We start from the raw sequence: 11,539 nt of genomic DNA, 5'->3' as shown, positions 1-11,539 counted from the left end.
AGCTTAGATTAGTTTTTTACGGATCAGATCGCGTGTTTTGAACAAGTTTTTCCGACTTTATTTTAATTAATGATTTGTATTGATTAAAGCCTCTAAATTAGATTTTTGTCATCATCAATTATAAATAATACATTCGTCTCATTCTTTACTACATTTCTTGTCATTTTTTCTGATCTCTTTTATGTCTGTGGCCTCTTGTCACGATATCGTACATTTTCAAATATTTATACTTCACGCCTTGTTCTACAAGCATGGTTAAAATGCAAAGGGTCGTGAAATTTTTCCCTCATTGCACACTATATTTGGAGTGTTTCTATGCTGTTTGATTTTTAGTTGGTTTTGTCACGATATGGTACATTTTCAAATATTTACAACATGTAATACAGATACATGTGATAAATACATGTAAATTTTCCCTCATTGCACAATCCTTTTGTAGTTTTTCTATGCTGTTTGATTTTTAGTTAGGTCTTGTCACGATATCGTACATTTCTCTCATTGTACACTACATTTGTAGTCTTTTGACGATATCGTATATTCTAATTATCTATACTTCAGTGCTTATTTTACAAGCATGTTTAAAGAAGAAAGGGGTCTTGTCACGATATCGTATATTTTCAAATAGCTCTACAAGCATGGTTAAATGTGTGTCATATCACGATATCGTACATTTTCAAAAATTTAAACCTCACAATATGTTTTACAATAGCTGCTACATGCTCTGATGCTTGGTAAAATTTCACTTATTGCACACTACACATTTGTATTATTTCTATGCTATTTGATTTTTTATAGGTCTTGTCACGATATTGTACATTTTTAAATATTTATATTTTACGCCGTGTTTTACATAGATGGTTAAACGTGCGTGTTACTACAGGCTGCTTTGCGGTTGAAAAAAAACACCTTATTTTTGGTATCATGAACTACGTGTACTTAATTTGTAGGTCAATGCCAAGGGGCTAAATTCTAAAACAATATTTTCCGTCTACCCATGAAATAAGAAACCAAAACAATTTACTTAAAATTCGAGTAAAAAATGTCACATTATACTATCAATTACTAACCGACAAGCTTTCCACCACGTGATATTAGTTAGACCAATTTTAGTGGTATATTGGTTTCTGAATAAGATGGGTGGTCAAAAGGTTTTAAGTTAGAAGTTTTGGGTATCGAAGTTAGTCATTTATGCATTGGAACTGAGTAAAGCCCTTCTCGTACTGTCGACACATGTTTCGAAAAAGAGCAGGCTAATGCCGCTGTTATAGCGTTGCCCGTCGACGAAATCCGTCGGTATCACACACAAACATACGACATTAAAATTTTAAAAACCGAAGTTAATGAGGCGACTAAATCAATGAGGAAGATATGAAAAATTTAAATCGATAGCTCTCTTGGTGCATTCACGCGAAATAGTGAGCCGAAGCATGCAACCACCAAGGGTATATCCGATTGAACCACTGTGTCGGAATGGAGAACTGACGTAATCATCAGTGCGTGAGAGTTGACATCGAATTTGATCGAGTTTAGGCGTTGGTGGCACTCTTAACCATATGAAGGCATTGATTGCGGTCATATTTCTTCATGTTCGACTCTCCACATAGTGCGGGTACCTGATCACCAATCGATGAAACCCCAAGATAACGATTTTAGTTTACTTCAAGTTTTTTTAATTTACCATTAATAAAGCGAGTTTATAAACTTTTCTTACACCCCTCGTAAAACATGTTCCAGACATTCCATCAACGTTGATGTGTTCAGTATGGTAACTTTGTAAACCACCCAAGATTACAAATATATGAGGATTGCTGCAGCCCAGTAGGTTAAAGCGCTTGAAATCACATGACTAGTACGCCAAAATTAGCCATATTTATAAGGATTTTTAGATGATGATTCACCAACCCAATGTTCATGAAAATTGATATAAACACTGACTGAGCTCTCATGTCCACCGGCGATTTCGCGCATCACATCAAAGCGAAATGCGACTTCAATCAACTAACTGGATGGTCGCAGATTCGACCACTTATAGAAAGTAGAGCACGGGCAATTGATGGCAACTGCGATGGTTCTGTCGTCGTTGAAATTTCAGTTGCTCTCTGTCAGTAGCAAGATTAACCCGAACCCCCTAGGACAACAAGACACTAAATACATCGCAATATCCTTTAGGGTACTGGTATAAAGGGAAAACAACTCAACATGATTAAAATATACATTTTAAAGAATACCATTGCTAAAGACACGATTTAGCATATTGCAACGAAAATACAAACTGGTTCTGTTTTGTGTAATTGTTTGTGCACGGCATCATTTTTAATGTACCTTTAGTGTTTCCCTTAGAGTCTGGCTGGTGCGTTAAACACTTTCTGTTTTTATACATTAAACGATTATACTGATAGGTCCACAAGTTTGTGTTCGGCAAATTACCACAGTAGGTTAAAACGAGTTCGTTGTTTTTAACATCTATGCATTTATTGCCAAACATAAAATGCGAAGCATCGAAACGAAATTCTCTTCCCATTTGAGTGTCATTTCCAACTAAAACTATTTTTTCACGTTTTCTGTCTGTGGATAAATACAAATCCAAACTTTTAGCTTTTAATTTGCCGAAATATTCGGTGGCTTTGGGCCGAATCACCAGTCCCGGCTGCGCGATGGTTAGAAAAGTTCTGAAACTTGAGCACTTGAGTGATTGCTGATAAAAATTGCGAGCTCTGTTTGAAAAGTATATGGTAGATGACGACCGACTGCGACGAATTCCACCACCTCTTGCGGCTGAACCTCTATTGAACACAGGCGCAAGACACATGTAGCTGGCCTGATCCGTACCCATAAACGCTCGAGCAATGTACATCTTATAGTTTGTAATTTTTGTTATATCTAATCGTTTATTTGAATTATTTATCAAAGGACTTTCATAAACTCTAGAGCACGGCGAGATTATTACTTGACCGCGACATAAATACGTCTTGATACTCCAAAGTACAGCTTCTGCACCAGCTGCTCCCCGAACACTATCAAATCCTCCAATTTCTTTAAAGAATTTGGCACTGACTAAAAATAGATGTTCATAAACGGTTGGGGTCCGAGTTACTTTGTTTCGATTTAACACTTTGTGACCCCAGTGGAGATCCAAATCAAAATCAAGCTCCCTTCTTAACGAAAATGACCAATCGCTCTCATTCTGAGTTTCGTTAAGTTTGAAAATCACACTTGGAACCACGACGTTTCTAAAATGTTGTTTTAATTGGAAGACCAGCGGTTCCAACCACGCACTTGACACAATCACTCGAGCGTTCATCATGACTAGATACGGCGCTTTCGTGAATTTGGACGCGAAGTATGCAGCAGCTAAATCTGAGGTTATATTATTTAGTCGAAACGTCCTGAAAAATGGCACCGGAATCAGAACGTTTTCTAGAATTTCAAAGTCACTTTCACTTATTCTTGTGTCACCAACGACAAAAATATTCTGCACTAAAGATTTTGGTGTGTTGAACAGAACATACATCACAGAGCTAAGCACTTGTGTCAGAGGAGCATTACCGATTGCCATTATAATGCTGACAGAATTTGCAGGAATCGCAGAATAATTGGAATATTGAACAATACACGATTTGTCCCTGTTATCACGTAGCTGAAAATTCCAGGGAAATTTGAAATCAAATTCCTTAGTTTGGGCTAAATATTGTTCGATTTCCATCTGTAAATAAGTAACATTCGGCCAATCTTCGGAAAAGGATTTCGACATCTCGGTGTCCTCGGCCGCATGAAAGGCTTTCGGTACTCTTCCAGTGAGCTTAGTATCTGCTTTCTCTACGATAGGTTCTTGTCGCAACGTTGTAAAAATCTGAAACACTGCAAACAATGCTATTACAAACATCAACCACTGCAATGCGTGATGCTTCCGTAACATTTTACAATAGTTGAATCGAATGGACATATTGTTGACTTAGAATTCACCTTCGGATTCAAGACAGAGTCTTAACGTTGTCCCGTGAGAGCCATTTTGTCACGCAATGGGAGTTGACACAATCAGAAATGCCTGGTTGTTAGAGTCTAGTTATATAGACACACATATATTGATAATCACTTTAAACACTATTTTCTTTAATTATGAATGAGAATTTCGCTGGAAGTTCGGAAATCTCTCCAAGGTCATGCCTTTTCCGTATCGAACGCGTAATCACGAAATTGAAAGGTTGTCTTCTTTAAGAAGCACTGTTGTTACACAAGAACGTCAACTACATTTTCATAAAAAAAATTTGTAAGGTCTGGTAGTATTTGTTCTTGGTTTTTAAAATGGCGAAATAACTATCCGAAATTTACTACGCTCCTGAAAAAGAAAAGAATTTGAATTAATTTAGTAAGTATTTTCTGGCTTCCCTGTCATTTATCAAAATACAAATTACGATTAAATGCATCGCAGGTATAAAATTTAAAACTTTAAAAACAAAATAAGTGAACTGCATTAAATGGTGGCAAAGCTTTCCTACGATTATAGTTTTTCAACAATTAGGAAACAACTAAGGCAAACGGACAATAGGAATGGCCCAAATACATGTAGTAGCTAATAGATTCCCCGTTACACATACAAACTCTTGATCGCTAAATCGTTTTTTACAAAGTAGATTATAAATGCTTAATTTTTTACAAATCCCAATTCACAACCACAAGACAATATTATGGAATATGCACACATCTTTGATATTAAACACGTAACGTTTCAACACAAATTACATGTGTCGTCAGCACACAAGACAACCTTACGTTACGTTATACCCAACTTCTACAGTTCCAAAAATGAATATCTCGAACAATAATACTCGCTCAACACACAACAAAATCGCATAATCCTTTAACTTTATTCAATAAAACTTCTTTCTTACAATCCAATAACGACACATATTAAATACCTGTATAATGAATGCCGGTGAACCATATGGTTGGGATTAAATAAAATTAAAACAGGCTGTATTAAATAAATCATTATAAGACCTCAAGGCCTACTGCAATATCAACAAATACAGAATGGTTTTCCACTTAAAATATGAGGGCTGATTGAAACGTTATGAAATGTTACGAGTTTTATTTACTGTGCTTCGTAACACTGAGCAGTGTACAATGAGAGAAAGTGTGCGAGAGTGATTTTTCACTTAGGATACAAGGGATGATTGAAACGTTATGAAAAGAAAATGAGTTCTATGTGCTACTGAGAAATATATGAGATTTCCCGAATCTCTAACCTAGTTACAAGATTTTTGTCCGAAAAAACTTGCTTTCGAGGCTGCGAGGGTGGACCCCCCTCAGCCCCCTCCCCTCCCCCGCCTTTGGCTCCGCCACTGCTGGCATAACTTGTTGTATGTTATTAACAAACTTTGCGGTCAGCCCTCGTCAATATGGTTATAGAGTTGACAAATTCCTTTCTATGTCTCACTTCTGTATATAAACAAAACGACTATGGTCTATATAGAAAATATATTTGAAAATATATACAGTCTATAACTCTCTATTTGTGTAGCTAAGGTCAAGCATTTTCAACATTCTATGTGAGTTTTTCTCGAGAAGTACTTATACATACTTGAATGAAATATTTTTTATTGTTAAATCTGAATTTTCTCTACTTTTGTATCTTCTGAATAAAGGTGCGAATCGAACTAGTTACAATTTCGTTTCGTTTTTTTCTGATATTTGTTGTCTCCAATGTAATCTATCATGTTTTTTTAACAAGGTTCCGTTCTAATGACGTTATTTTTACCGATTAAAGCGTGTCATATCATTTTTTGCTATTTTTTAATTCTTTTATTTTTTAAACAAGTTTTCTACCATAGTCCCGTTCTAATGACGTTATTTTTTACCAATTAAAGCGTGTCATGTCTATCTTTTTCTGCTTTTTTTGAGTTCTTTGTAATCAAACAAGTTTTTACCACAGTCACGTTCTAATGACGTAAATTTTACAAATTAAAGCGTGTCATGTCATTAGGAGTTGTTTCTAATATGTAATTTCCCTAACGAATTTCCCCAAAAAAAATTACAATTTGTTTTCAGGTATAACCACAGAATGACTTGACTATTAGAACATCATTGTACTAGAAAACTTGTTAGATTACAATGGAGACGACAAATATCAGAATAAAAGAAACAAAATTTTAACTATAGACAATAGCAAACACTAAGACCAAGTACGGCATCCGGCCGTCTATAAATTGTTTGATTTCCGCTAAAGATTAAAAATCTATCAATATCAAAGCTCAAAGAAAAAAACAACCTTCCCATCACAAGAATGTTAACTTGGGTTCACGAACATCCTTTCTGCCAGCTTGTCCATGTCCAAACTTGTTGGCATGATCTTTACCTAATTATCCGTAGCCATTTACAGCTGGGACGACTGGAATAATGAGAAAAGATGACTTTTCACACGCCGACCGAGATGAGAACCCACGATCACCATTTGGTCGATGTAACCAAGCAAAGTCATATAATATTCCAGACTTCTAACCGAAATTGACACAGATAAGCAAGAATGGCAAGTTTGGAACTAATTTTTGAGTCTACCATTAGACTACCATACTCAAAGAATTTCCATGATCAGAACTAGCTATGGAGGAATGAATCGAGTAACTCACGCCCGAATACCAAGGGTCAAGTTTCACGGCCAGATCGGGAAATTTCTGAACTACCAAATAAACAGTACCAACCATCTAGTTGTTACTGATCCATCTACTAACTACGACTACCAACAACTACCTAGTTAGTGATATCAGCTTCTGGTGTTATCTTCCAAACACTATTTTAATATTGGTCCAGATCCATCAAGCAACTACTACGACTACCAACAACTACCTAGTCTGTGATATCAGCTTCTGTTGTTATCTCCCAAACACTTTTTTTTATATTGGTCCATATCCATCAAGCAACTACTACGACTACCAACAACTATCTAGTCTGTGATATCAGCTTCTGTTGTTATCTTCCAAACACTATTTTAATATTGGTCCAGATCCATCAAGCAACTACTACGACTACCAACAACTACCTAGTCTGTGATATCAGCTTCTGTTGTTATCTCCCAAACACTTTTTTTTATATTGGTCCATATCCATCAAGCAACTACTACGACTACCAACAACTACCTAGTTTGTGATATGAACTTGTCCCCGATCTTCATATAAAGTAGAAGAAGAAAACCTAAAAGCCTTAGAATTTAGTGCTTACCTGCCTTTCCAGCACTTTCTCCTAAACTATATCTTATCAATCCTGTGCCATGATAGAATTTTAGCAGATACCACCAAACTTATCTAAAATGTTTACTACTTCAAAAATAGAGCACGAGTTTCATGTAAACAGCCAATGTCGGTCTGCTAGTAAAGTAAATAGTTAGGAATTATCTCGCAGTGGGCTTTAGGACTAAAATAACACATCGTAATTCTTATATCTTAACCTTGCGCGTGTACTAATACATCTTACATGCATCCTCCTTGGTTATGTTAGGTTAACATGTTGTTTACTCAGGGGTTGTTTAAACTTGTTCGCACTGGCGCCAAACCCCTTAAGCGCTCATGTTAACATGTTAATAATTCAGAAATTTAAAGCAACAGTTAAGCCATTTTTGACCAATCGTAAATTAGTCTCAGAAAAGGGATTTTTTTTTTTATCTAAGCCAATCAGTAATAGTGTTCACAACTCATCGTCGAAATTTGAGCCTTCAAATCAATATATGTCCAGAATTAACCGCGTTTGAATGTTAAAATGACGACTCGTCTTTTTAAGATACTAATTTGTGATATATAGTGAGTAAAATTCCTAGATTGAGGTATCTTTAAAGGAACCATGCCATTTTCTTACATTTAAGTACTTCTGAAGACTATTTCCATATGGTCAACACTCAAATCACCCCCCCCCCCCTCCCTCCCAATAAAAAGGTGCAACTGTCCCTGTAAGTATTCAAAAGCTTTAGGAATTTATTCTGTTAGCAAACTAACCTGGAACATTAAACGATGAAAATATCAATGAAAATATATCTGTAAAAATTAGGGAGGGGGGGGGGGTAAATGTATCATTTCTATTAACTTTTTTCACTTAAGATTTTAGATGAAAACTATCTGGACCATAACGACCACGAGATAACTGCTCTTCTAACTGCTAAATGAAGTATCTCTACGATCTTTAGCCTGTATATTTGGAAAATTCCAAACACCCTTCTTCAAGATAAATCTTACTCGGTTTTTCACACTGAAATTCCAAGGATGTCTTCCTTCTAATAAAACAATAAAAATATTTTTTTAGAACGCAGTGCCCTCTATGATGAATAGTTCTAATATTGCAACTCAACTACGTGAGAGCATTACGAAATCATTTAAAGGGGTGTTATCACTTAGTTAACTTAAAGACAACTTTAAAGGAAATACCTCGCCTTGGTTGAGCATTGCAATAAGATCCGTTTTAAAGTTACAACAACTCATAAGATTTTCAAGATCAAAAAAAGAAAGAAAAAACCTTCTTATCTATCTAGACTCTCTAAAAGGGGAAAAATCCAGTCGCAGAGTGGCATTAAGTTTTCTTTAAGGGTTACATTTCCTTGGAGGACAGCCACACTTGCCAAAAAACAATGTGGCAATGTAAAATTTGAAAGTAGCCGAGTTAAGTCGCAATTTTCAAGACCTATCTTAGTAGTCTCTGACACACGAACGTCTCCTATCTCTGACAAAATATGTCGCGGCTGTGCGTAGACGAAGTTGGACTCGATTATAGAGGCTATCCCTATACACATTCAATCAAAAGTCTCCAAACTTGAGATCAAATTCTAATGACGTATAAATTTAAGGGGACATGTCCCTTTAACAGTCTGTTTAGCTTGCATTGATTGTAAATAAAATCTGCCATGTAATCGTCAGATTGATGAAAGAGCCAATTTCAAGATCGATACAATATTGTTGAATAGTCCATCAATGTCATTTCCAATCAAAAGACGGTAGTCTGGAAATTTCATTATAAATATAACTTAAGGGTGAACAATATACTTTATAATAAATGAAATATGAAATAATAATAAATCAAAAACTTCGTTAAAGAAAATTTCCAAGAGCGGAAATGGTGTGAATTTTTTATGCTTTTCATTAAAGAGTCAATCGATCTTTTTTCTGATTCATGACATTGTAAGAACAACATGTTTTCACATGATTTCTGCATTTGTTAATGATTCGAAGACTTGGCAACTAGATGGAATAATTGCCAAAGGTTGTTTAAGTCTGACCAAAAGTTTATCGATTACCTGTTCGTGCGAAGAGATAATTATTCGTGATCATTATTTCTCGTAATTTTGGTGACGTCATTTTATTGCAGATACTGCTGCTTTAAACTCCCATTGTTTGAATGACATAATGAAGAATATTCATTAAAGTGGGCTTTTGTATTCTGGTGCACTCGATCCTTCCTTGGGATTGTCATGATTTCTCAAAGGCGTTCGAGCCAGTGAGTTATTTAACCTTTGAAACATCGGTCACATATTTCGTTCATTTTAGAATTTTGACCCCGTTGTGCTACCTTAGGCCAGGTACTGATCGCTTTGCATAGGAGTAAAGTTCATCGATTAAAAAGATTGAAAAGGGGTTAAACAGTTTATGTGTATTGGGGACACTGACAGCATCAATTTGGACGATTCCTATTTCCAATCAAAAACTAAGCGTTGAAATGATCGCAAAAGATTTTAATAATTAAATAGCAATATAGGACCTCATATACAGTAAAGCATATATAATAAGAGAAACCACAAACATTTGAGAAAAATTGCTGTGATGCAAATAAAAGCCATTATGACCCCGATACACATAAAAAAAAATTGGAAAAAATCACTGCAATCTTTTAAATTTGGCGAAATTTGGCAGTTTGTGATGATTTACGTTACATATTTGAAATATTTATTAAAAAGCAGAGTTAAAATTAAAACTAAATGTTATAGCTACAGGCAAAGTTAATTTTGTTTGTACAAAAAAAATTACTCTCTTTCTATTGACATTGATGAAAAAACAAGAATGATTTTACAATGTTAGCGAAAGTCGATCGATCTGTAAACAAAGATATACATGATTTCTATTCAACAATTCTTTTTTTATTTTTTGAAGCTAGCGCAAATTTTTCCTTTAAAGACCATGATTGGCCATTTTTGAGTGTTGATTTTAGTCTTGAATATATGTAAATTGTCTTCAGAAGTATTAGAACTGTACGAATATCGCATAATTCCTTCAAATCAAAAATAACTAGGAATTTCTCTTTCTATTATGCCAGTGCCTTTTATAGAATTGAGTCTAAAGAAAAGGCGAGTCGTCATTTCAACATTCAAACACGTACAATTCTGGACACACATGGATTTGAAGACTCAAATTTCGACGGTGAGGTTGGAACACTATTACTGATAACCTTAGCTAAAAAATTCCGGTTTCTGGGACTAAAGTGGGATTGATCAAACGAATGGCGAACCTCCACCTTTATATGAATAAAACAAATTTTCAATCAAAGCAATAAAAAGCAGTATGGCTTAAGAAATATTTTCCCTTTTTGTGAAGTCATCCAAGCATTGACTAATAAACACTGAAAAAATACAAATTTACCATTTGAAGAAAAGGAAATTAATTTCAAACAATCATCAGTTTTTGTTAAACGTTTTAATCTTTTCGTCGTATTTTTTTGCCGACCAAATGTTCTCAAAGTATTTACTAAATAATATAGAAAGGGCATTATGACATTATAAACTTACACATAATATTCACATGTTCTTAATTAAAATACACATTAGGTTCTCTAGATACGACGCTCTTAAATCTCTTTACACTCCAGTCTTATCAAATTTAGCACATTGCCGTTAAAACTTTACAGATAGTGTTTATGGCATACAAAATAACCCACTCATCTCAACGAAATGGTTGCTTGTTGGCTAACCTAAATGTTCGTTCGTTTCAGGCTTCGATTGGGATAGTCCTTTCTGATAATAGTAATAAGACTTCCGAAGACATTCGCAGATACAAGACTAATCCGAAACATCTGCCTCTAATTCAGCCTCTGATGGATATTTTGACTATTGTCGGCTGGAGTAGGTTAGTTAAATGGTGATTTTCCACAACTCCAAGCGTTTTTTTCGAATAAAAAATGTAAATTGTTAATATCAAATTAACATTACGATGACCGTAAATCAGTGTTGGGCATCAGCGTAACTTTCGTTTTATTAGTATCGCGTGACCTTTGAACTTTGCACTTTGCACGCAGGAGATGCCGAAAGTACCCGTTTAACAGGGCCTATTTTTGTCTCTACACCAGTCGACATTTGTCCTAATAGCTATCAGGGGCTGGAAAAGAGACAGATGTTCTGGACATGCGTTTAAAAAAATGGAGTTAATGACAGGCGGAAGTCAATTCTGATAGGCCCATGGTAACGGTAACGTAAGAACAACAAAAACACCTATCATTATATATAAATGTTGTTTAAAATTGCATTTGCCTTGAATTTTATGTGAACCACGTACTGCACCTTTTAATGTCATCCAAA

At 35.2% G+C, this 11,539-nt stretch overlaps 1 protein-coding gene across 1 annotated transcript; it reads right to left on the bottom strand.

Moving 5' to 3' along the window:
- Window positions 1-2,205: 2,205 nt before the first annotated feature.
- LOTGIDRAFT_235690 (hypothetical protein) lies at window positions 2,206-7,338 on the bottom strand. The gene is made up of 2 exons (XM_009065172.1): window positions 7,216-7,338; window positions 2,206-4,336 (listed from the first exon to the last, which is right to left on the bottom strand). Exon 2 carries the CDS (start codon window positions 3,941-3,943, stop codon window positions 2,234-2,236), a length of 1,710 nt encoding a protein of 569 aa, XP_009063420.1. The 5' UTR covers window positions 3,944-4,336; window positions 7,216-7,338; the 3' UTR covers window positions 2,206-2,233.
- Between the last annotated feature and the right edge of the window lie 4,201 nt (window positions 7,339-11,539).

Source organism: Lottia gigantea, assembly GCF_000327385.1.
Source record: "Lottia gigantea unplaced genomic scaffold LOTGIsca_68, whole genome shotgun sequence".
Lineage (NCBI taxonomy): Eukaryota > Metazoa > Mollusca > Gastropoda > Lottiidae > Lottia > Lottia gigantea.
The sequence above is the reverse complement of the archived record's forward strand: the minus strand, read 5'-3'. Positions and strand labels throughout refer to the sequence as shown.

What these genes read in the sequence shown, in the direction of transcription:
- LOTGIDRAFT_235690 (XM_009065172.1), bottom strand. Translation starts at nt 3,943, where the DNA reads ATGTCCATTCGATTCAACTATTGTAAAATGTTACGGAAGCATCACGCA.